The sequence below is a fragment of the Pongo abelii genome, chromosome 1 (genome assembly GCF_028885655.2).
Source record: "Pongo abelii isolate AG06213 chromosome 1, NHGRI_mPonAbe1-v2.0_pri, whole genome shotgun sequence".
Taxonomy (NCBI): domain Eukaryota; kingdom Metazoa; phylum Chordata; class Mammalia; order Primates; family Hominidae; genus Pongo; species Pongo abelii.
Genome location: NC_071985.2, coordinates 99,973,572 through 100,000,855, shown reverse-complemented (window position 1 = coordinate 100,000,855; position 27,284 = coordinate 99,973,572). Strand labels below are relative to the sequence as shown.

The window sequence follows — 27,284 nt, the reverse complement described above, 5'->3', positions numbered from 1 at the left end:
AACTATTCAGGGAAAGAAATTTAAAGGTTTGGTAGCTATAGGAGCAGACATTTTAATCATTTCTCTACAGCACTGGCCGTCTGCGTGGCCAATTCAACCCGCTCAATTTAACATAGTTGGAGTTGGTAAGGCCCCTGAAGTGTATCAAAGTAGTCACATTTTCCATTGTGAAGGGCCCAATGGACAACCTGGGACTATTCAACCAGTTATAACTTATGTACCGATAAATTTATGGAGAAGAAATTTATTACAACAATGGGGAGCACAAGTTCTAATTCCAGAGCAATTATATAGCCCTCAAAATCAACATATGATGCATGAAATGGGGCATGTCCCTGGTATGGGACTAGGAAAAAATTTGCAAGGTTTGAAGGAACTGCTTCAAGCGGAAAGACAAAGTTCCCGCCAAGGTTTAGGATATCATTTTTGATGGTGGCCATTGTTAAGCCTCCAGAACCTATACCTTTAAAATGGTTAACAGATAAGCCAATTTGGATAGAACGATGGCCACTAAGTAAAGAGAAACTAGAGGCTTTAAAGGACTTCGTTAATGAACAATTAGAAAACGGACACATAGCTCCAATATTTTCCTCTTGGAATTCTCCAGTTTTCGTAATTAAGAAAAAATCAGGTAAATGGAGAATGTTAACAGATCTTAGAGCCATCAATTCAGTTATACAACCTATGGGAGCATTACAGCTAGGACTGCTTTCTCCTACTATAATTCTGAAATATTGGCCTTTAATAGTCATAGATTTAAAAGACTGTTTCTTTACTATCCCCTTAGCTGAGCAAGACTGTGAATGGTTTGCATTTACAATTCCTGCAGTAAACAACCTGCAGCCTGCTAAGCGTTTTCACTGGAAAGTGTTGCCACAAGGCATGTTAAACAGTCCAACAATTTGCCAGACTTATGTAGGGCAAACAATTGAACCTACTCGTAAAAAATTTTCACAGTGTTACATTATTCATTATATGGATGATATACTTTGTGCTGCCCCCACTCGAGAAATATTACTCCAATGTTATGATCACTTGCAAATTTCGATTTCTCGTGCTGGTTTAATTACAGCTCCTGACAAAATTCAGACTACTACGCCTTACTCCTACTTGGGGACCTCAGTAAATGATACTACTATTGTGCCACAAGAAGTAGCCATACGCAGGGATCAACTGAAAACATTAAATGACTTTCAAAAATTACTAGGGGACATTAATTGGATACGACCTGCTCTAGGCATCCCTACCTATGCCATGAGCAATCTATTTTCTATCCTTAGAGGAGATCCTAGTCTCACTAGCCCTCGGCAATTAACAAAAGAAGCTGAGGCAGAGCTGCAGCAAATCGAAAAGCAAGTCCATAAAGCTAAAATAAATAGAATAGATCCAAAGAAGACTCTAGATTTGCTAATTTTTCCAACTCAGCATTCACCTACTGGTGTTATTGTCCAAGAGCAGGACTTGGTAGAATGGCTTTTTCTTTCACATACTAATTCACAGACTCTAACTCCTTATTTGGATCAAATCACTACTATGATAGGAAATGGGAGAACTCGGATTGTTAAATTACATGGATATGATCCTGAAAAAATTATTGTCCGTCTCACGAAGGCACAAATACAGCAAGCTTTTATAAATAATCTTACTTGGCAAACCCACTTAGCTGACTTTGTGGGTATTCTTGATAATCATTTTCCTAAAACGAAACTGTTTCAATTTTTGAAATTAACTGATTGGATTCTCCCTAGAATAACTAAATTTAAACCAATTGAAGGTGCTGAGAATGTTTTTACAGATGGGTCTGGTAATGGCAAAGCTTCTTATTCTGGCTCTAAAGGTAAAGTTTTCCAGACGCCCTATACTTCACCTCAAAAAGCAGAGCTTGTAGCTGTAACTGAGGTACTGACTGCTTTTAATATGCCTATTCATGTGATTTCTGATTCTTCATACGTGGTTCATTCCACACAGTTAATTGAAAATGCTCAGTTACGATTTCATACAGATGAACAAATGATGACTTTATTTACCCAGTTGCAAACAGCAGTTAGGAGTAGAATGCACCCTTTTTACATCACTCACATTAGGGCTCATAAACATCTTCCCGGACATTTAACCAAAGGGAATCAAATGGCTGATTGCCTAGCTGCTAATGCAATATCTAATGCTAAATACTTTCACAATTTAACTCATGTTAATGCCTCTGGTCTCAAACGCAGATACAGCATTACCTGGAAAGAAGCTAAAGCTATTATCCAGCGATGCCCAACTTGTCAAATGGTATATTCCTCATCTTTTACAGGAGGAGTTAATCCTTGAGGACTGGAACCTAATTCTCTTTGGCAAATGGATGTCACACATGTTCCCTCATTTGGGAGACTAGCTTATGTACACGTATGTGTGGACACCTTTTCTCACTTTGTCTGGGCTACATGCCAATCAGGAGACTCTCCTGCCTGTGTTAAATGTCACCTTTTGCAGTGTTTGTGGTGATGAGCATTCCAGCTTCTATTAAAACAGATAATGCCCCAGGCTATACTAGCCAAGCTCTAGCTACATTTTTCTCTATATGGAATATTAAACACATTACTGGTATCCCACATAATTCTCAAGGACAAGCCACAGTGGAAAGAATGAATCTCTCCCTGAAACAGCAGTTGGAAAAACAAAACATGGGGGGAAACAGGGATTATGGGACACCCCATATACAACTGAATCTAGCATCGTTAACTTTAAATTTTTTGAGCCTGCCTAAAGACCAGATGTTAGCAGCAGCTGAACAGCATCTAACCAGCTGCAAAGACAGAAGCAAAACAACTGGTTTGGTGGAGAGATCCGATAACAAAAAGTTGGGAAATAGGTAAAATAATAACTTGGGGTAGAGGTTATGCTTGTGTTTCTCCAGGACCGAATCAACAGCTGATTTGGATACCATCAAGACACCTGAAACCTTATCATGAGCCAGATGCCGAGGAAGAGATTCCGGGAGGATCCCGAGGACCCCCCGGTTGCAGCCATGTTGAGACTGATGCTGAGGAGGACCCCAAATGTCACGAGCAACACCCGTTGAACACAGCCACCCACCTGAGGGCAGATCAAGAAGCTGTCACAGATGGAGGAAAAAAACCTGAGGAAATCGGGACAACCAGTCACAATGAGTAATTTAATGGTAGCTATGATAGTGGTGATCACCATTGCTGTGAGTATTCCTTCAACAAGGGCTGACACAGAGAACAATTATACTCATTGGGCATATTTATCAATCTTGGCTGGCAATAATGCCTGGATGTAATCGCTCTATGACACAGTTACACATGCTTTCTGATCTCAGTATTTACCATAATAAATCTGCTCCTATAATTGAGGCATACCGCCCTCAAAAACCTATTTGTAAACAAAATTGAACCTGGCCACAGAAAATGAACGTACTTGTTTAGGAAGATTGCATTGCAGAACAGGAAGAGGTGCTGCGCAATGATTCCTACGGAATCATTATTGATTGGTCCCCTAAGGGGATGTTTAGCTTGAATTGCACCTCTCAGTTTGCGTGTCATGGCCACACTATGTTCAGCTGGTCTAAACAAAATGGTCAGATGGTAGAAATGGTAAGAAGTATGGCAAGAATTCCTATTATCTGGAAACATGGCGGTAGAGTGGCACCTCAACCTCAAATGATATGGCCCGCTGTAGGAGCTAAACATAAGGATTTGTGGAAACTATTAATGGCTCTTAATAAGATCCAAATTTGGGAAAGAATAAAAAAGCATCTAGAAGGACACTCTACAAACTTGTCTTTGGATATTGCAAAATTAAAAGAACAAATATTTAAAGCATCCCAGGCACACCTGACCTTAATGCCAGGAACTGGAGTGCTTGAAGGAGCTGCAGATAGATTAACAGCTAGTAACCCATTAAAATGGATAAAAACACTTGGAAGCCCTTTGATTTCAATGATGACTGTGTTACTAATCGTATTGTTTGTCTCTGTATAGTCTGCAGATGCGGATCCTGACTCCTGTGAGAAGTAGCTCACCTTGACAAAGCTGCCTTTGCTTTTATTGCTTTGTAAAACAAAGAAGGGAGACATGTTGGGAATAGACCTCAAAAATCTGGCCATAAACTGGCCCCAAAACTGGCCATAAACAAAATCTCTGCAGCACTGTGACATGCTTGTGATGGCCTTGATGCCCACGCTGAAGGTTGTGGGTTTACTGGAATGAGGGCAAGGAACACCTGGCCCACCCGGGGCAGAAAACCGCTTAAGGTGTTCTTAAACCACAAACAATAGCATGAGAGATCTGTGCCTTAAGGACATGTTCATGCTGCAGATAACTAGCCAGAGCCCGTCCCTTTATTTCGGCCCATCCCTTTATTTCCCATAAGGAATACTTTTAGTAAACCTTATGACTGGCTTGCTGTCAATAAATATGTGGGTAAATCTCTGTTCAAGGCTCTCAGCTCTGAAGGCTGTGAGACCCCTGATTTCCCACTCCACACTCTATATTTCTGTGTGTGTGTGTCTTTAATTCCTCTAGTGCCGCTGGGTTAGGGTCTCCATAACCAAGCTGGTCTCGGCAAGATTAATATCCAGAATATATATAAAGAACTTCTGGCCAGGCACGGTGGCTTACGCCTGTAATCCCATCACTTTGGGAGACCAAGATGGGTAGACTGTCTGAGCTCAGGAGTTCAGAGACCAGCCTGGGCAACATAGCAAAACCCTGTCTCCACCAAAAATACAAAAAATTAGCCAAGTGTGATGGTGCGCGCCCATAGTCCCAGTTACTCGGGAGGCTGAGGTGGGAGGATCCTTGAGCCCGGGAGATAGAGGTTGCAGTGAGCCGAGATTGCACCACTGCACTCCATCCTGGGTGACAGAGACTGTATCTCATAAATAAATATAAAAAAACCTCAACAACAACAAAACAATTAAACTTAAAAATGGGAAAAGTATTTTATGTTTATCCAAAGAAGATATATAAATGGTAAGCACATAAAAATATGCTCAATATTTTTAGTCATTAGGAATGACATGAAAACTATTTTCATTTGAAAATAAAAATCAAAACCACAATGAGATAACATTTTAGGCCTACTCGGATGCCTATAATTAAAAAAAGAAAAGAGAAGAACAAGTGGTAATCAGCATGTGGACAAATTGGAACCCTGGTGCACTACTGGTGGGAATATAAAATGGTGCAGTCTCTGTGGAAATGTTTGGTGATTTCTCAAAAGGTTAAACATAAAACTGCCATATGACCCAGCAATTCTATTCCTATGTATATATCCAAAAGAATTAAAAGCAGGAACTTGAACAGATATTTGTGTATCAATGTTCACAGCAGCATTATTCACAATAGCTAAAAGGTGGAAACAAGGCAAGTGTCCATCAACAGATGAATGGTTAAACAAAAGTGTTATATACATACAACGGAATATCACTCAGCCATAAAAAGGAATGAAACTTTGATACATGCTGTGACATGAATGGACATTGAAAACATTATGCTTAGTGAATAAGCTAGGCAAAGTAATGACAGACATTGTATGATTCTACTTACATGAGGTACCTAGAGTAAGCAAATTCATAGAAAAAGAAAGTAGAATAGAGGTTGCCAGGGACTGGGGGGAGAGAGAAAGAGGAAGTTATCATTTAATAGGTACAGAGTTTTAATGGGTAATGATGAGGAAGCTTTGGGTATAGTATAGAGGTGACGGTTACAAAATATTGCAAATATATTTAATTTCACAGAATTGTACATTTAAGAATGGCTAAAATAATAATAAATGTTGGCTGGGCGCGGTGGCTCACGCCTGTAATCCCAGCACTTTGGGAGGCCAAGGCAGGCAGATCACGAAGTCAAGAGTTCGAGACCAGCCTGGCCAACATGGTGAAACCCCGTCTCTACTAAGAATACAAAAATTAGCCAGGCGTGGTGGCACGTGCCTGTAATCCCAGCTACTTGGGAGGCTGAGGCAGGAGAATCGCTTGAACCCGGGAGGCAGAGGTTGCAGTGAGCTGAGATTGTGTCACTGTACTCCAGCCTGGACGACAGAGCAAGACTCCATCTCGAAAAAACAATAATAATAATAAATGTTATGTATATTTTACCACAATAAGAATGTTACTCATTGATTTACCATATGACCCAGTTATCTACTCCTAGCTACATACCCACAAGAAATGAAAACATGTTCAAACAAAAACTTGTCCATGCGTGTTCACAGCAACATTATTCACAATACCCAAAATGTGGAAATAACTCAAATATTCATCAACTGATGACTGGATAAACAAATGTGGTATGGCCATGCAATAAAATTATCTGACGAATTAAAACTGGGAAATTCTAATTAGAATAATAGATTGCATCGACGCCAATATTCTCATTGTCCTCTCAATAAAGATGTTTTAAAAGTTTCTTGTGAAGAATACTGTTTAAGAGCTTTCAGGGTGGGGTGGCAGAAGATAAGGTGAAGCTTTGGAAAACTTTAGGTATCAATTAACCATGCTTTTTCTGTCCCTCATTAAAATTAAATAGTGAACCACATCTATCTCATCCAGCATGATGAATTTTGGTACATCTTTTACTAAATTTCAGGGTAGGATAAAGATAACGAAGTGTGAAATTCATAAATTATCTTAAGTCATCTTACCAGTGAGTAGCTCTATCCATGTTTGGACAGTTTCTGTGGGTTCAGTTGCTTTGATGTGTTTCAGAGTTTCATCCAGTAAAACATCACCTGTTGGGCTGTCTGACTTTAGCAGTACCTTTGAGAAAAGGAGAAAGAAGGAACCCTGATTCCTTCACTTCATTCAAGTTAAAATCTTTCAATATATCATGTATATGTTACTGGTTAAAAATTGCAAGAATGTAAGGAAGCATAATATACTGTCCCTGTCCTCAAGAAGTTTAAAATATAGTATGGAGTGATAGTGTGAAGACAAAAATAACATTTGAAGTCGGCCCTTAGTGACAAACTGGATATGAATGATAATGGAGAAAAGTTTTAATAACAACTCATTTTGAGTCTGGAAACCAACTTTTGAAACCATTAATAAAGGTAGGAAACAGCTGGGCTCAGTGGCTCATGCCTGTAATCTTAGCACTTTGGGAGGCTGAGGCGGGTAGATAACCTGAGCTCAGGAGTTTGAGACCAGCCTGGGCAACGTGGCAAAATCTTTTCTCTATTAAAAAAATAAAAATTTAAATAAATAAATAAATAAACAGAGGCAGGAAAGTCAGAAAAGGAAGTCAGTTTTGGGGAAAGGTTGATAATTTGGTTTTCTTTCTTTTTTGTTAAGTTTGGTTTTAAATGATATGGGATAGCCAAGTTGAAATTTCTAGCCAATAGTTAAATATGTTTCTGGAGGTGGAAAAACAAGACCTGCCTAGAAATTTGAAAATTAATCTCATGAAGGTGACAGATGAAGCTATAAAGGTAAATATCATCTCTGAAAGGATAGAAAATCACTCAAGTGAAACAAACTGAGACTTGGATGCTAAGGAATGGAGAAGTAAGGAAACAGTGTATAGTCAGAGAAGCAAGAGAATAAGATAATAACAAAGGCCAAGAATGAAGAAAGTTTCAAAGTGATAAAAAGTGTCAAATGCCACGTATAGGTTAAAAGAGAAAAATAAATCAAAGACTGAAAGAAGCTGGTGATACCTAAGAATGTAGTTTAAGTAGAGTGCTTAGGATGATAAAGAAGTTGTGAGTGGAAAAATTCAGTAAGAAAATGGATACAGGAGTATGGTTGAAAAGGACTTGCAGTAAATGGAAGGAAACAGAATAGTTATTGGAGAATAACCAGGGTTAATCAATGACTGACCTGATCCATATGAGTCCCTCCCCCTACATCATACTCTACTTCATAATTTGTTTTTTTTGAGACGGAGTCTTGCACTGTCCCCCAGGCTGGAGTGCAGTGGCGCAATCTCGGCTCACTGCAAGCTCCACCTTCCGGGTTCATGCCATTCTCCTGCTTCAGCCACCCAAGTAGCTGTGACTACAGGCGCCCGCCACAACGCCCCGCTAATTTTTTTTTTTTAATACTTTTCGTAGAGATGGGATTTCACCGTGTTAGCCAGGATGGTCTCAATCTCCTGACCTCGTGATCCGCCCGCCTCGGCCTCCCAAAGTGCTGGGATTACAAGCGTGAGCCACTGTGCCCGGCTATTTCATAATGTTATAGCTATAGATATAGGAGGAGTTTAATCAACAGCATCCTAAGTATGATTTTTCTGCATAAAAAAGGAAGACAAAACCAGGAGCTTCCTATAACTCTTTGGACTATGGATACTTTGATTTCTCCCTCTTGCTATAGGGTAATTAACCTGTTTAGACAATGGAACTGCTGAGTCAGTGATATTTATTTTATCTTACTACTCAAATCTTTCTATTCTTCCCAAATGTACTGTTGGTATTTGCCTTTCCATAAGCCATGGACGTTCACAGAGGATTCAGTACCTTTCTGTCTAGTAGTCGCTTCTTACGCATGGTCAGGGGTTCCAGACAGATTCGACCCCGCATGGCCAGCTCTATCAGGATGCCCCCTCGCAGGCCTGATGATATGCAGTCATTCCAGAAAGATGTGTACCCCTAGGAAAGGAGAAAAGAGAAGAGAAAGAATGTTTTGAGAGGAATACTGACTTCCAGCAGGCACCCTAAGAACAGGCCACTTTGTTGTGATTCGTTTCACATCATACTACACGAACTCAAAGTAAAGTATAGAGTAAGAGGATGTTTCTTTAATCCTCTTAAACACCCCCAAATATGATTTTCTGTCTGACTTCAAGATCTTTAGTGAATTCCCATGGTTTGCTGTCAGTCAATAAATGATGTGCAATTTTTTTTTTTTGAGACAGGGTCTCGCTCTTTCCCCTAGGCTGAAATGCGGTGGCATGATCATGGCTCACTGCATCCTTGACCTCCTGGGCTCAAGCAATCCTTCCACCTCAGCCTCCTGAGTAGCTGGGACTACATTTATGTGCCACCATGCCTGGCTGTTTTTAAAAAAATTTTTTTTGTAGAGACAAGGTCTTGCTATGTTGCCCACGCTGGTCTCCAACTCCTGGCCTCAAGCTATCCTCCCACCTTGGCCTCCCAAAGTGTTGGGATTACAGACATTAGTGACTGCGCCTGGCTTGACATGCACAATTTTAATTTTTGAGAATTTTGGCTTTTTTGAAATCTGTTTCCATGACACTAAATTTCAGAGTGGGGTAAAATAAGTCAGAAAAAAGTAAAAAGCATTTGAGCTTTTAATCCTCCTAGATATGTATTAATTTGAAGTTATTTTTTCTTTTTTTTGAGATGGAGGCTTGCTCTGTCGCCCAGGCTGGAGTGCAGTGATGTGATCTCGGCTCACTGCAACCTCTGCCTCCCAAGTTCAAGCGATTCTCCTGCCTCAGCCTCCTGAGTAGCTGGGATTACAGGTGTGCACTGCCACACCCAGCTAATTTTTGTATTTTTAGTATAGACAGGATTTCACTATGTTGGTCAGGCTGGTCTCAAACTCCTGACCTCGTCATCCACCAACCTCAGTCTCCCAAAGTGCTGGGAATACAGGAGTGAGCCACCGTGCCCGGCCAATTTGAAGTTCTTTTGATGGGAGGTACAGTAGAAACCTACTGTCATTAAGTGCCTTGGTTATGTTACTTAAACTTTCTGAAGTACATTGTCCTCATCTATAAAATGCAGACACTAAAATATATTTTCACAAGATTGTTGTGAGGGTTACATGAGATACAATATATAAGAAAGTATTTAGTATAGTGCCTAGCATATAGCAGGCACTTAAAATGTTAGCTCCCCTTCCCTTTGTATAGGGAATATACATATAAGAGAGCCACTGGTATTGTCAAACAGCAGTGACGTCTAATTACTAATGTCTATTGAATACTTATTATATACTAGATATGTGCTAATACTTATCATGTACTAGATTTGTGCTAAGCTTTTTACATGCACTATCTGATTATATCTTCACAACAACCCTATAAAGGAAGTACTACTAGTACCCACACATTAAAGATGAGAAAACTAAGGCTTACAGAGGTTATACAGCATAACAGAGGTCACAAAACTAAATACAGAAATTTTTAAGTGGTTGTTTTTTTGGTGTTGTTTTACTGATAGATCATAGTTGTGCGTATTTTGGGGTTACTTTTTTTTTTTTTAAGAGACAGGTGGGGTCTTGCTCCGTTATCCAGGCTGAAATGCAGTGGGGCCATCATAGCTCACTGTAGACTTGAACTCAACAATTCTCGGGAGGCTGAGGCTCAAACAATTGTCCTGCCTCAGCCTCCTGAGTAGCTCAGACTACAGGCATGAGCCACTGCACCTAGCTAAAATAACTTTTTATTTAAAAAAATTTTTAAATTCAATTTTCCTCTTTATTGGCTTGGAAGTTATGTACTTTTCTTTTAGGAGTTATCCTTGAAATTTTAACATGCATGATACATTAATTTAAAATTAACATAAAACCTAAATTTTAAATATTAATATTTTAACCACTCTTTTAGTTATCCAGTATTTTCTTTTTTTAGCCTCATAAATTAGATATCATCATCATCATCATTTTATACAGGTAGCACTTGTTTAGATTTACACAGGTGCTTATGAATTTCTTTGCTCACCGTTCCTTCCTGTATCTCAGACTTCCTTTCTGGCACCATTTTCCTTCTTCCTAAAGTAGAATTTCCTTAAGTGAAAGTCTGTTGGAGGCAGTTTCTATTTTGCTTATCTGAAACGTCTTTGTATTTCACCATCATCCTTGAAAGATAGTTTCTCTGGACATAAAATTCCAGGTTGATCATTGCCTCTTCATATACTTATGAAGATAGTATGCCCTCCTCTTCCAGCTTCTAATATAGCAATGAGAAATCTATCTTTCTTATTGATTGTGGTTTTTTTGTAGGTGGTGTATCTTTTCTTTGGTCCTTTAAGATCTTCTCTTTTGGTGTTTTGCAGTTTTACTATAACATGACTGTGCATGAATTTATTTATTCTGTTTGGTATATGTTGTGCTTCCCATAACTGTGGTTTCATTTCTTAGCTTCAAAAATTCTTAGCTCTTTGGTCTCTAAGCACTTTGGCTCTCCTTTATTTTCTTTTTTCTGTCTTTCTAGGACTTCAGTCTTTCTTATTTTAACCCCCTGTCTTTTAACCTTTTATATTTTCCATTTGCTTGTTCTCTATATTGCTTTCTGGAGAGCTTTTGTTTGTTTGTTTGTTTCTGAGATGGAGTCTCACCTGTCACCCAGGCTGGAGTGCAATGGCACAATCTCAGCTCACTGCAACCTCCGCCTCCCAGGTTCAAGCAATTCTCCTGCCTCAGCCTCCCAAGTAGCTGGGATTACAGGTGCACCTCACCACGCCCAGCTAATTTTTGTGTTTTTGTGGAGAAGGGGTTATATCATGTTGGCCAGGCTGGTCTTGAACTCCTGACCTCAGGTGATCTGCCTGCCTTGGCCTCCCAAAGTGCTGGAATTACAAGCATGAGCCACCACGCCTGGCCTCTGGAGAGTTTTTAAAAAATATCTGGCTTCCTATTTACTAATTCAAACTAACCCTGAGATTTTGATTTCAACAATTTTTCATTAGTAAAAGTTTTAGTTAGTTATTTTTCACATTTGTTTGGTGATTTGTGATTTTTTGCTGTTTATTTTGTGATTATTTTATTTCTTTAAAAATGTCATATTTTTAGTCTGATTATTTTAGTATGGGACAATATATGAGGTCCTTGATATCTGACAATATCTGAGGACTTTGTCACTTCTTCCTTGTTTGTATGTTTGATGATCTTTGATTAAGAGGTTCACGTTTAACGTTTTGTGAATTCATGAGATTCTGGAGGCCTAAATTGAGGACATCTTCCTTCAGAGGGAAAGATCTGTTTCTGCTGAGAGCCAAGTACAGAGGGATCGTGGGAGTGCCACACAACTGGGAGCACATTTAAGCCTAGTTTCCCCACTTTACCTCAACCATCAAGTTTATTCCTGACCAACCAACTCTTGAATCTCAAGATTGATTTGGTAATTTGCCCCAGGGTAATTTGATCTTCATGTTATCTTTATTGCTCACCTCTTGGATTTTAATTTTGGTGTTTGGGGGCCCCTTGAAGATTATTTCTACTTTCCAAGACTCAGTACATTAAAAATTAAGCTTATTCAAGACTTAATATCTGACCACCATACTGCCAGGGCTAGAGGACCTCTAATTCTATTTGTCCTGCTATAGCCAGGGTAATCTTTAACATCAAGTGTAATGATATAACTCCCTCCCCTCATGCTTAAAAATCTTTCAAACATTCCTCTCAGCCTTCAGGATGGAATCCAAATGGCTAATGCAGGAGGATTGCTTGAGGCCAAGAGTTGGCCAGCCTTTGGGAACATAGCGAGACCTTGTCTCTAAAAACAAAACAAAACAAAAGTGGCTATTCACTAGTTTTTTTTTCTTTTCTTTTTTTTTTTTTGAGATGGAGTCTCTCTCTGTCACCCAGGCTGGAGTGCAGTGGCGCAATCTCGGCTGACTGTAAGCTCCGCCTCCTGGGTTCACGCCATTCTCCTGCCTCAGCCTCCGAGTAGCTTGGACTACAGGCGCCCGCCACCACGCCCAGCTAAATTTTTTTATATTTTTGGTAGAGATGGGGTTTCACCGTATTAGCCAGGATGGTCTCGATCTCCTGACCTCGTGACCCACCTGCCTCGGCCTCCCAAAGTGCTGGGATTACAGGCGTGAGCCACCGTGCCCGGCCCACTAGTCTTTTCTTTGGCCTCTTTCCCCTATTGGCCTTTGCACACACTGCTCTGTTGAGAAGAACCAATATTCTTCCTTCCACAACTCCTCCTTGTAGTTAAGCATTAAGTACAGAGGTCACATTTCCACATAACCTTCTCTAACATTTTTTACTTCTCCACTCCACCCTCTGTATTAGGTTCTGCACCTGGGTGTGCCCATACATACTTCTCTCATAACTTCTACTATATCATATTGCAATCAACTATTTCTCCTGACCAGACTACAAACTCCTTAAGGAGAGAATATCCCTTATGCCTCAAAAATATTTTTGAAAGCATAAATTTATGCTTAAAAGTAAATGTTAACCTGGCAAAAGCTCAGCTTGAGCCATAAAATATTCCTTAGACATCTCCAAATTTCCTAGGGTCTGATCTTTGACTCAAGGTTGGGATTAGTTCCCTCCCCTGACTGCCTCATGGCTACTCCAAGTCATATTTGTTTTTCTGGTTTTGTTTTTGTTTTGAGACAGGGTATCGTTCTGTCGCCCAGGCTGGGGTGCAGTGGCATGATCTCATCTCACTGCAACCTCCACCTCCCTGGTTCAAGCAATCCTCTCACCTCAGCCTCCCAAGTAGTTGGGACTACAGGAGCGTGCCACCACACCCAGCTAATATTTGTATTTTTAGTGGAGATGGGGTTTTGCTATGTTGCCCAGGCTGGTCTCGAACTCCTGAGCTCAAGTGATATGCCCATCTCAGTCTCCTGAAGTACTAAAATTACAGGTGTGAGCCACTGTGCTTGGCCCCAACTCATATTTGTGACTCCTCTTTAAGGAAGGGGGTAGGCTATTTTTTTAGGTTAACACTTGTTTTTTTTTTATAGTTTAGCTACCTAATTAAAGTTAAACTATAACTTCCTTCAGAACACATAATTATGTAGGCATTATTTATTCTGGTAATAAATCTTAACAGGTGTGCAAACATTTTAGCCAATATTAAAGCAACTGGAAGAAAATTTTCTTTTGTTGTCTCATTTCCTCCTGACCATGTAACTTCTGTTTCAGTGACAGTGACATCAGATTGTCAAAAAACTATAAATGAGAAGCAGTATAAGGAAATGACGAAGATCAGGATAAAGAAACTACATTTTTGAATGTCACACTTTCCTATTGTAGCATCTCAAAACATACAAAACTTTCCAAATGAGTTCGTAACTTTATTAAGAATATGCAATAATAGACAAAAGTATAAAAACATATATGTAGAGTTTTAAGAAAATAATTATAAAACAAACACCTGTATAACTACAAGAAAGAGACTGGATTTAGAAAAAGAAAATAACTGAGAAAAGAGAGAACATGATAGTAAATGTCCCCCTGTACTGTGGGTACATATGACCAATAAAGACTATAATATTGTAATCTATAGTAATAGCTTAGAACAGACTGAAACAAATTTAGGTGCAGAATAGCCTGGAGGTAAGGGAAAATACAATTATTTATATTTAAAGGTCATTTTCCTCTTAGTGTATCTGTCTAACTTAGTGAATTCTCCAGCCATTCATAATAAAGATTCTATATTAAAGGGCCAATGCTTTGGTATGTCTGAGCAGGAAGACCTAACAGTACATACTAAACTTCACCATTTGATCATTAAATCTCATTACCAAAGGCTATCTAAAGAAAATTTTAGGACCTACTCAACACAGATGGAATTGCACATTGTCTCATGACTAATGGAGAATCTCAGAGAATTTGCAGAATAAGATATTCAGATAGTGTACTTTAATATACATCTGTAGGCCAGGCATGGTGGCTCACACCTGTAATCCCTGCACTTTGGGAGGCCAAGGCGGGTGGATCACCTGAGGTCAGGAGTTCGAGACCAGCCTGGCCAACACGATGAAACCCCATCCCTACTAAAAATACAAAAATTAGCTGGGCATGGCGGCACGTGCCTGTAATCCCAGCTACTCAGGAGGCTGAGGCAGGATAATCGCTTGAACCTGGGAGGCGGAGGTTGCAGTTAGCCGAGATCACACCACCGCACTCCACCCTGGGCAACAAGAGCAAAACTCCGTCTCAAAAAAAAAACTGCAGGCTCAGCGTGGTCACTCACGCCTGTAATCCCAGCATTTTGGGAGGCTGTCGTGGGTGGATAACCTGAGGTCAGCAGTTCAAGACCAGCCTGGCCAACATGGTGAAACTCCGTTTCTACTAAAAATACAAAAATTGGCCAGGCGTGGTGGTAGACGCCTGTAATCCCAGCCACGCAGGAAGCTGAGGCAGGAGAATTGCTTGAACCCCAGAGGCGGAGGTTGCAGTGAGCTGAGATCACGCCACTGCATTCCAGCCTGGGCGACAAGATTGAAACTCTATCTCAAAAAAAAAAAAATTGTAAAAAAGAAAGAAAAATCCCATTATAGAAATGTATACTTTAGGCTGGGTGTGGTGGCTCACGCCTGTAATCCCAGCACTTTGGGAGGCTGAGGAGAGTGGATCGTGAGGTCAGGAGATCGAGACCATCCTGGCTAACACGGTAAAACCCCGTCTCTACTAAAAATACAAAAAATTAGCCGGGCGTGGTGGTGGGCGCCTGTAGTCCCAGCTACTCGGGAGGCTGAGGCAGGAGAATGGCATGAATCCAGGAGGCGGAGCTTGCAGTGAGCTGAGATTGCACCACTGCACTCCAGCTTGGGAAACAGAGCAAGACTCTGTCTCAAAAAATAAATAAATAAATAAAAAGAAATGTAGACTTTAGAAAGTAAAAGTGTTCTAGAATCTTATCCCCTCTAGAGGATCACTATTAACAGTTTAATGGGTACTTTTCTAGATTTTTATATACATATTCTATGTTTACACTTATTAATATTATTTATAGAAATGGCATTACACTGAGTGGTAACTTTTTTCATTAACCCATTATTTTGGGTATCATTCCACATCAGTAAATATACTTCTTCATCCCTTGTAATGACTGCATAGTATTGCATTTTAGATGCACTATAATTTTATCTATCCAAGCCCCTACTGATGTACATTTAGGTTGCTGACAGTATTTTGCTATTATTAAAAAATGTTGGCTGGGCATGGTGGCTCAAGCCTGTAATCCCAGCACTTTGGGAGGCCATGGTGGGCGGATCACCTGAGGTCAGGAGTTTGAGACCAGCCTGGCCAACATGATGAAACCCAGTCTCTACTAAAAATACAAAAAAATTAGCTGGGCATGGTGGCTCGTGCCTGTAATCCCAGCTACTCGGGAGGGTGAGGCAGAAGAATCCCATGAATCCAGGAGGCAGAGGCTGCAGTGAGGTGAGTTCGTGCCACTGCACTCCAGCCTGGGCGGCAGAGTAAGACTCCATCTCAAAAAAAAAAAAAAAGTAAAGAAGTATTCGTTTGTGTGTGTATTTCTGTTGAATACCTAGAAGAAAATTCTGGGTCAAATATTACACATATTTAAACTTTAAAGACTGTACAGTGGGAATTCAATAAATTCAGACAGTCAACACTTTATGCTGAATTTCCACTTAGTCAAGTATTCAAAGTGCCCTTCCTTATTCAAACTTCCTTGAAGACACACCTTAAAACAACTCTGAAGGTTAAAGATCTTAAAAGTTGCCTGCTTGGCAAAAAAAGAGGAAAGAAGGGCCGCACGGTGGCTCACGCCTGTAATCCCAGCACTTTGGGAGGCTGAGGCGGGCGGATCACCTAAGGTCAGAGTTTGAGACCAGCCTGGCCAACATGGTGAAAATCTGTCATACAAAATTAGCCAGGCGTGGTGGCGCATGCCTGTAATCCCAGCTATTCGGGAGGCTGAGACAAGCAGAATCGCTTGAACCCAGGAGGCGGAGGTTGCAGTGAGCCAAGATCACACCATTGCACTCCAACCTGGACAACAAGAGCAAAACTCCGTCTCAAAAAAAAAGGAAAGAAAACAAAACAACTTAAAGCATCATTAAAAAATATGCTCATAAGGAGTTTTTAAAATAACATTAGAAAATACTTGTGATAAAGCTGAATGAAAAATAGCCAGATATATAATTGAGTATCCAGGATTATTACAATGATATAAAATAATGTCTACATTAAAACATGGCTTTTTAACCTTTCCAAATTATCTACAGTGAGAAAATATCACTTTTTAAAGGAAAATTTTCAGAAAAAAAGAACCCTTCCATCTCCCCAAGTCTGAAGATTTAACATTAAAATTGCTTCACCTTCCACGAGAGAAGGAATGTTATCATGTTGCTTTGAACCCTTTTATATCTGCCCAATTCCAAAGCCAAAGGAAAGTATAATGATCTTCAGGGGTTATCAAAAATTCTACAAGCAAAACTAATTTTATTATTTTTTCCTCCTAAAAAATTACTCTAAGAAAAGTTAGTGTACTGTTTGTCCTTGAATCACTCTATTAAAAGAGTGGTATTTAGGATTTGATGTAAATTCCTCTTTTACAAATTAATGTGATTCATCGAAACTCCAATTCCTATATCTACATCCACACAGCTCATAAAGACATTTTATGTATGTATGTATGTATGTATGTATGTATGTATGTATGTACGTATGTATGTATTTGAGATGGAGTCTCAATCTATTGCCCAGGCTGGAGTGCAGTGGCACAATCATGGCTCACTGCAACCTCTGCCTCCCGGGTTCAAGCGATTCTCCTGCCTCAGCCTCCCTAGGATTACAGGGGCCTGCCACCACGTCCAGTTAATTTTTGTATTTTTAGTAGAGACGGGGTTTCATCATGTTGGCCAGGCTGGTCTCGAACTCCTGACCTCAGGTGATCCACCCACCTCAGCCTCCCAAAGTGCTGGGATTACAGGTGTGAGCCATGGCGCCTGGCCAAGACATTTTATAAAATAGATCAAGCATTAAAAGCCCACTCTGTTTAATCCTACTGGAGAATGAAGAACTGTGACCTGATGTTGTTCTGGTTTAACAGATAATTTCAGCCTGATCGTGAGGAATGGATTATAAATATAGGCAAATGGACAGGATTTCTCAATGAACAAAATGAAGATTATATCCTTTCAGGTTTATTTTAAAAGGTGGGTAGAAAGATGCAAAGCTAGTTACAATGATCAGTTTATTAGTTTTTGCAGGGCTTCTGTTTTTTTTTTTCCTTATCAAAAGTTTAGCAAATAAAAACAACATGCTAATGTATTGTCAGTGAAAGAGAAATGCAAAATAAAGGAAAGCAACTGGTCATCTCTGAATTCCTATATAAGCTTTAAATCTCATTCTGGTCAGTAAAAATATCATTAGTTGTTTTACTCTAAAAATTTTTATTTTTTTTATTTTTTGTTTTTGAGACATAGTCTCCCTCTGTCACCCAGGCTGGAGTGACCTGGCCAGAAAAAGGAATTTTAATTGCTACACATTGTCCAAAGAAAACAGAAGAAAGGCCGGGTGTGGTGGCTCACGCCTGTAATCCCAGCACTTTGGGAGGCCGAGGTGGGCGGATCACAAGGTTAGAAGTTCGAGACCAGGCTGGCCAACATAGTGAAACTCTGTCTCTACTAAAAATACAAAAAATCAGCTGGGCGTGGTGGCGGGTGCCTGTAATCCCAGCTACTTGGGAGGCTGAGGCAGGAGAACCGTGTGAATCCGGAGGCGGAGGTTGCAGTGAGCTGAGATCGCACCACTGCACTCCAGCCCGGGTGACAGTGCAAGACTCCGTCTCAAAAAACAAAACAAAACAAAAAACAAAAGAAAACAGAAGAAAAGAGAAAGTTGAGAAGGGGGAGCAAAAATTTGAAAACAGGCCAGGCTCGGTGGCTCACGCCAGTAATCCTAGTACTTTGGGAGGCCAAGGTGGGAGGACTGCCTGAGCCCGGGAGTTTAGGACCAGCCTGGGCAACACAGTGAAACCCTGTCTCTACCAAAAATACAAAAAAAACTGGCCGGGTGCATCTGCGAGTCCCAGCTACTTGGGAGGCTGAGGCAGGAGAACTGCTTGAACCCGGGAGGTGGAGGTTGCAGTGAGCAGAGATTGTACCGCTGTACTCCAACCTGGGTGACAAAGTGAGACTCCCATCTCCAAAAAAAAAAAAAAAAAAAAAAAGAGAAAAAAAATGGAAAACATGTCCAGGCTCTATCTCCCCACAACTCAGTGATTTTTTTAAACAATAAAATATTTATCAATTTATTCATCCATTATATTTAGCTTGACTCTGAATGACTTATGGAAATTTTAGAAATTAAAATCCATCCCCAAAAGACATTTTTCCTTATATAAGGATTCTCAAAGCAATATATCTATAAATGGTAGTCCAAATATTTCCAAGCATATTTTGACCAATTATAGTATCATTACAATAAGTATTTAGCCATCTTAAGGGACAACTTCAAAAGAGGCAGTACTCTTTTGAATACAGAAGTTTTCATATGTTTGTTAAAAGAGCAAAATAAACTATCATTAGAGTGAACAGGTAACCTACAGAGTGGGAGAATTTTTTTTTTTTTTTTTTTTGAGATGGAGTCTTTCCCTGTCACCCAGGCTGGAGTGCAGTGACATGATCTCGGCTCAATGCAACCTCCGCCTCCTGGGTTCAAGCGATTCTCCTGCCTCAGCCTCCCCAGTAGCTGGGATTACAGGCATATGTCACTATGCCTAGCTAATTTTTTTTGTACTTTGAGTACAGACAGGGTTTCACCATGTTGGCCAGGGTAGTTTCGAACTCTTGACCTCAGGTGATCTGCCTGCCTTGGCCTCCCAAAGTGCTGGTATTACAGGTGTGAACCACCGCACCCGGCCTTTTTCTTTTTTTTTAAAGAGATGAGGTCTTGGCCTGGTATGGCGTCTCCTACCTATAATCCCAGCACTTTGCCAAGCTGAGGCGGGAGGATAGCTGAGGCAGGAGGATCACTTGAGCCCAAAGTTCGTAAACAGCCTAGGCAACATACTGAGACCTCATCTATATAAAAAATTTAAAAAATTAGCCAGGAGTGGTGGCGCATGCCTGTAGTCCCACTTACTCAGGAGGCTGAGGTGGAAGGATCCCTCAAGCCCAGGAAGTCAAGGGGGCAGTGAGCCATGATCATGCCACTGCACTCCAGCCTGGGCAAGAGAGTGAGACCCTGTCTCAAAGGAAAAAAAAGAGAGAAACAGGGTTTCACTCTGTCACACAGGCTGGAGTACAGTGGCACAATCATGGCTCACTGCAGCCTCAAACTCCTAGGCTTGAATTATCCTCCCTTGTGGTTAGGCCTACAGGTGTGCACCACCACGTCTGGCTAATTTAAAAAAAAAAATTTTGTAGCAATAGGGTCTGGCTATGTTGCCCAGGCTGGTGTTGAAGACCTGGCCTCGAGTGATCCTCCCACCTCAGCCTCCCAAGTAGCTAGGATTACAGATGTGAGCCACCTGGCCTGGCTTCCAATGATTTAAAATGGACTTAGAAACACAAGCAATTATGTTACGTTCAAACCTTAGAAGAGCAAAACTAGGTAAGTGTAGATTTTTTTTTTTTTTGTGGTCAAATAGCTTTTCTCTCCTTGATTACTAGCATATACACATTGTAGAAAATTTGAAAACAAAAAAATTCATAAAAAATAAAAATCACCCATAAATTTTTGATCACCCTATGATCATATGGCTGTATCATATGGCTGCATCATATGGCTGTATGTACAACCAAACTTTTCTGTATACATAAAATACATGTATCTTCTACCCATCAACCTATTTTCCCATCTCCTTCTCTCCCAACCCCAATTCTGGGGCGTCCCTTCATAGCAAAAGTTTGTGTGAATTACAGAACAACAGTATGATATATGTTATAAACCTCAACAAAATATTACCAGCCTGGGCAGCATGTTGAAACCCCGTCTCTACTAAAAATACAAAAAATTAGCTAGGTGTGGTGGCATGTGCCTGTAGTCCCAGCTACTTGGGAGGCTGAGGCAGGAGAACTGCTTGAATCTGGAAGGTGGGAGGTGGAGGTTGCGGTGAGCCAAGCTTGCGCCACTACACCCCAGCCTGGGTGACAGAGTAAAAGAGACTCTCTCTCCAAAAAAAAAAAAAAAAGTATTGAGGAGTAGAGATAGAAGAAACGGTGAAGAGTACTGATTTCATCATCTTTCACTACAGGGAGTCAGTAGGATATTGTCTAAAACTGAGTAATGTGGTAAGAAAACACAACCCCAATTTTTTTTTAACATTTTTGATTGAACTCCTCCCTCCCTCCCTCCCTTCCTTCCTTTTTTTTTGTGTCTCTCTTTGTCACTCAACCAGGCTGCAGTAGAGGTGCAATGGTGTGAACATGGCTCACTGTAGCCCCAACCTCCTAGGCTCAAACAATCCTCTGGCCTCAGCCTCCTAATTAGCTGGAACTACTGGCGCATGCCACCATGCCTGGCTAATTTTTGTATTTTTTGCAGAGACAAGGTTTCCTGATGTTGTCCAAGCTAGTCTCCAACTCCTGAGCTCAGGTGATGCTCCCGCCTTGGCCTCTCAAAGTGCTGGGATTACAGGCTGAGCCACCACGCCCAGCCAACAGTTTCAAACATACACAAAGTAGAGAGATTATGTAGCTCTACGTAGCCATCACCTAGTTTCAACAGTTATCAATATAATCTTTCATCTTTATCACCCACCCCACCCAAACCCAGATTATTTCTGTACAAATTCCAGCTACTATGTAATTTCATCCAAAAAATACTGCATATTCTCCCCAAGAGATTAGGATTTTTTAAAAAAAGAACTGTAATACCAATATCATACCTAAAACAACCCAATAAGAACTCCAGTAAGCCTTCATATTCCATCAATTGTTTAGTAAATTTTTTTTTACATTTGCTTTGTTTGAATCCGGAGCCAAAGTCCATACTTAGTCTTCTGGATTTCATACATTCTATTTTTCTTTTTTTTTTGAGATGGAGTTTCGCTCTGTCACCCAGGCTAGCAGGCTGGAATGCAATGGCTCGATCTTGGCTCACTGCAACCTCCGCCTCCCAGGTTCAAGCAATTCTCCTGCCTCAGACTCCCGAGTAGTTGGGATTACAGCCACCCGCCACCAAGCCTGGCTAATTTTTGTATTTTTAGTAGAGACTGGGTTTCATCATGTTGGCCAGGGTGGTCTTGAACTCCTGACCTCAGGTGATCCTCCTGCCTCAGCCTCCAAAAAATGCTGGCATTACAGGTGTGAGCCACCGTGCCCACACTACATGTGTAATTTTAAAAGTAAAATGAAATATAATTTCATTTCATTTGGGGCCTCAGACTCCCAAAGTGCTGAGATTACAGGTGTGAGCCACCGTACCAGGCTACATGTTTAATTTTATTTATTTATTTATTTATTTATTTATTTATGACATGGAGTCTCGCTCTGTCACCCAAGCTGGAGTGCAGTGGCGCAATCTTGGCTCACTGCAACCTCTACCTCCCAGGTTCAAGCAATTCTCCTGTTTCAGCCTCCTGAGTAGCTGGGATTACAGGCATGAGCCACCGTGCCTGGCCTATTTATTTATTTATTTTTGAGACAGAGTCTTGCTCCATTGCCCAGGCTGGAGTGCAGTGGTCTGATCTTGGCTTACCGCAACCTCTGCCTCCTGGGTCCAAGCGATTCTCTTGCCTCAACCACCTGAGTAGCTGGGATTACAGGCGTTATGTCACTGTGCCCGGCTAATTTTTTGTATTTTTAGTAGAGATGGGGTTTCATCATGTTGGCCAGGCTGGTCTTGAACTCCTGACCTCAGGTGACCCACCTGCCTCAGCCTCCAAAAAATGCTGGGATTACAGGCATGAGCCACCGTGCCCAGCCTACATGTGTAATTTTAAAAGTAAAATGAAATATAATTTTACTTAACAGAAAAAAAATGAAGTGAAACAATTACTAAACTTCAAACATTTCTTTCCTTTTTTTTTTTTTTTTTTAATTTGAGACAGGGTCTCACTCGGTCACCCACGCTGGAGTGCATAATCGTAGCTCACTGCACCCCCTACCTCTCGAGCTCAAGCAATCCTACCACCTCAGCCTCCTAAGTGGATGGAACTACGGGCACATGCCACCATGCCCATCTAATTTTTTAATTCTTTTAGAGATGAGGGTCTCGCTATGTTGCCCAGGCTCGTCTCAAACTCATACTCAAGTGATCCTCCCACCTTGGCCTCCCAAAGTGCTAGGATTACAGGCATGAGCCACCACATCTGGCCTCAAACAGTTCTTTATTATAAGAGATATGTCATGATGTTGGCTATGTGTTATCAAGTAAACGGGAAAAAAAAAATTTTTTTAAAGAGAAATGTGGCTGCGCACGGTGGCTCATGCCTGTAATCTCAGCACTTTGGGAGGCTGATGGGGGCGGATCACCTGAGGTCAGGAGTTCGAGACCAGCCTTACCAACGTGGAGAAACCCCGTCTCTACTAAAAATACAAAATTAGCTGGGCGTGGTGACACATACCTGTAATCCCAGCTACTCGGGAGGCTGAGGCAGGAGAATCGCTTGAACTCGGGAGGCGGAGGTTTCAGTGAGCCGAGATCGCCCTGGGCAACAAGATCGAAACTCCGTCTCAAAAAAAAAAGGACAAATGTCCTACAAATTTCTTTCTAAGATTTAAAAAAGAGATTATTAAGAGGTTGGGGTCATTTTTAAAAACTAGATGTTTCAATTTTAGATAATGTCTAAGTGACTCCTTATTGTGAAAGATACAAGTTAATATCCTTCCCATATTTTATTACCTTACTTCCCAATTTTAAAACTTTTATTCTGTGGAGACTCATAATATGTATATTCTATTCTATAACTATAATTCACCAGATCTGCTCTACTTTATCTGAATGTATGCATAGAGAGCTGATGCTGGTTACATAAGAGTTTATTATATTGTTTTTTACACATTTTTGTATGCCTGAATTATTTGTAATTTAGAAAAAAAGGAATGTTTTAAACTAAAAAATGATGTTTGGCAGGGTGCGGTGGCTCATGCCACCGAGGCAGGCAGATCATAAGGTCAAGAGATCAAGACCATCCCGGCCAACATGGTGAAACCCCATCTCTAGTAAAAACACAAAAATTAGCTGGCATGGTGGCACACGCCTGTAGTCCCAGCTACTCAGGAGCCTGAGGCAGAACTGCTTGAACCTGGGAGGCAGAGGTTGCAGTGAGCCGAGAGCCAAGATCCAGCCTGGCGAGGGAGCAAGGCTCCGTCTCAAAAAAAAAAAAAAAAGTTTAACAATATTTACAGTATTTCTGGGAAGTAAGATTTCTTCTTTTTTTTAATGTTGTTAATTATACTTCCCTTTATTGCTTAAATTCTTTATCAAGAGCATTTTTTTCCTAAAACAAACAGGAAAAATAAGTTTGTGTGAACCTTCACAATTTTAAGACCGGTATTATTCCTTTAAATCTTTCTTATGAGTGAAAATGTCAAAAGGGTGATAGTGCTGAGAAAGATTTATCACGTTAGCATAAATAGTACAATTAGATGCATACATAGAATGGGCAGTGGTATTATGTCTGCAGTATTCTACTTGACCAACCCAAAGCACTACCCCAAATAGCAATGTACAGAAGCTCAGAAATCACAGCACAGTTTTCTCACTATTCTACTAGGCAGAAATTCTAGATTAAAGTTGAAAATGAAATCTAGAATTTAGTCTTCTGGCAGACATTTAAGTTCCTCACCTATTACCAAAATGAAAGACCCCAAAACTTAATTGCATGCAGTCACAAATCTTATCTCAAAAGTTAATTAGCCAAAATTTAAAGCTGATTAGAAATAATAAAAAGGGCTGAGTGCAATGGCTCGCACCTGCAATCCTAGCACTTTGAGAGACCAAAGCAGGACTGCTTGAGGTCAGGAGTTAAGAGACCAGCCTGGGCAACAAAGTGAAACTCCCTGTCTCTACAAGAAAATAAAAAAAATTAGCCCGGCATGGTGGCATACGTCTGTAGTACCAGCTATTTGGGAGGCCAAGGTGAGAATATCCCTTGAGCCCAAGAGGTGGAGGCTGCAGTGAGGCATGTTCACCCCAGCCTGGACAACAGAGTGGAGACTGTTACCCAAAAAAAAATAATAATAAAAAGGCCAAGTGTGGTGGCTCACGCCTGTAATCCCCACACTTCGGGAGACTGAAGCAGGCAGATCACTTGAGGCTGGGAGTTCGAGACCCACCTGGCTAACACAGTGAAACCCTGTCTCTATTAAAAAAAAAAAGAATAATAATAAAGAATAAAATGATTATTGCTAAATTTTTATCGAATCCTAATTCAGATGAATTTAAGAGCTAGACTCCACAGAAATGATTCCTTATTTAGCAGAGGGAACAAAATCCAGAGAAGTAGGGAGTTTCAACAGGACGCTTCTGCAACAGTTTAGATTGGAGGTAATAAAATAAAGAAGCAAAAATGGGAATGGAAAGGAGGTATTAATGGCAAAGAGTGCAGATCTAAGACTGCAAGAATTCTTTTATGTATTTCCAACTCTGGAACTACCACCAGTACCCAGAGAGAGGTATATGAAAACAAAATAAACTGTTACCCTTCCTCTACACCTCAATAATTCATCTAAAATCCCTAGAAGCCACACAGAACTAATTCAGATATCAAGTGGGTTTTCTATCCCCCAGATTATATCCCCAAGTAAATTTAGAGTTTTTTTTAAAGGATGATACATTATCCAAGTAAGAAAATAGTGAACAATTGTATTTACTTTTTTTCATCCTATGTGTGAGGCCACTGAAATAAAAGTCAAAGATTACTAAGAATACTAGGTTAGGCTCTCTTCTAGGAAACATTTTTCAGTGCCCTTTTGTTCCAACAACTAAGGTCAGGCCATTGGTTGCTCAGTTTGTAAGAGCTGATTCAACTGATCATTTTCAAGTCTAAAATAAGAAACTACTGCTTTGAAAGTTTAAGGCTATCCTACAGATATTTACTTTAAAGCATGTAAGTGGCTATTTATGCCCAGCATTCAACTAAGGTCTCTTTGGCCATAAGAAAATGACCATTTAATTAAGAGCCAAGACTAATGGTTTAAACAACAACAAAAACATAATAATAATGGTTATTATTTATTGAGCATTTACATGTGTCATGCTCTGAGTTAAAATTTTTATATAATCAGGCTGGGCGCAGTGGCTCACGCCTGTAATCCCAGCACTTTGGGAGGCTGAGGCACCTGAGGTCAGGAGTTCAAGACCATACTGGGCAACATGGTGGAACCCTGTCTCTACCGAAAATACAAAAACTAGCCAGGCATGGTGGTGGACACCTAGAATCCCAGCTACTCGGGAGGCTGAGGCAGGAGAACCACTTGAACCTGGGAGGCGAATGCAGTGAGCTGAGATCGCACCACTGCACTCCAGTCTGGGTGACAAGAGCGAAACTCCGCCTCAAAAAAAAATTTTTTTTTTTAATATAGTTAGTTAATCTAATCCTACAATAGCACTATCAAGTCAATATTATCTCTATTAAATAAGAATGAAGGGAAAAAATGTGAAAATGGAGCCCAAGTCATACAGCTGATAAGTGGTAGAACTTGGATTTGAATGTAGATGTGTCTGATTCCAAAGCCTGTGCTTTTATCCACTGCTAATAAAAAAATTAGAAAATAAAAGATGGTTACTAAGCACACTGAGAGGTATGATAAATGCAAGAGAATTCAGAGAATGTAAAGTTCAGTGCTGGATTTGTGATGGGCTTTAAAATAAAATATGGGAAGGAAACATGGCAGGAATATATAAAACAGACAAATGGGACTGGAGTGGTAAGTAGACTGAGCAGCAAGAAATAAGGTTAGTCAGATGAAGTGGGGCTTAGAAAGCCAGGAAAACACAGTCCTGCCCTCAGGGAGGTTGCAGACTAACCTTAAAGTTAATAATAATATACATTTATTCAATGGAATCCTATGAAACCATTAAAAATAATGGGGCATGTTTATATTGATTGGCATAAAATGTGTCCACATTATAATACATGGAAAAAGAAGGCTACAAAATGATATGTCTGATTATAATCAATTTTTTGGTAATTATGCATCTGCGGCTGGGCATGGTGGTTCACACCTGTAATCCTAGCACTTTGGGAGGCTGAGGCAGGTGGATCACTTGAGGCCATGAATTCGAGACCAGCCTGGCCAGCGTGGCAAAGCCCTGTCTCTATTAAAAATACAAAAATTAGCCGAGTATGTGGCAGGCGCCTGTAATCCCATCTTGGGAAGCAAGATTATAGGTGGTTTTTATTTTCTTCTTTACACCTTTATAGGTATAAAGGTGTATAGATTACAGGTGTAAAGGTGCAAGATTATAGGTGGTTTTTATTTTCTTTTTTACACCTTTAAAAAAAAAGGTATAATTTACATAGAGTGAAATGCACAGATGTTAAGTTCAGTGAGTTTTGACAGAAGCATATATCCATGTTATCTCACACTCCAAGCAAGATCTGGAACACTTCTATTATCCCAGTAAGTGTTCTCATGGAGGGCCAGGAGTGGTGGCTCACACCTGTAATCCCAGCACTTTGGGAGGCTGAGGCAGGTAGATCACTTGAGTCTAGGAGTTTGAGACCAGCCTGGGCAACATGGCAAAA

At 40.4% G+C, this 27,284-nt stretch overlaps 1 protein-coding gene across 1 annotated transcript in view; it reads right to left on the bottom strand.

Annotated features, from left to right (window-relative positions):
- Positions 1 to 27,284, bottom strand: part of GOLPH3L (golgi phosphoprotein 3 like) — a 50,824-nt gene that overhangs the window by 8,889 nt on the left and 14,651 nt on the right. Inside the window, exons 3-4 of the mRNA XM_002810269.4 lie at positions 8,470 to 8,601; positions 6,655 to 6,769 (exon numbers count right to left, since the gene is read on the bottom strand). Of these exons, the coding sequence (XP_002810315.1) occupies positions 6,655 to 6,769; positions 8,470 to 8,601 (247 nt within the window). The remainder of the gene's footprint in view (positions 1 to 6,654; positions 6,770 to 8,469; positions 8,602 to 27,284) is intronic.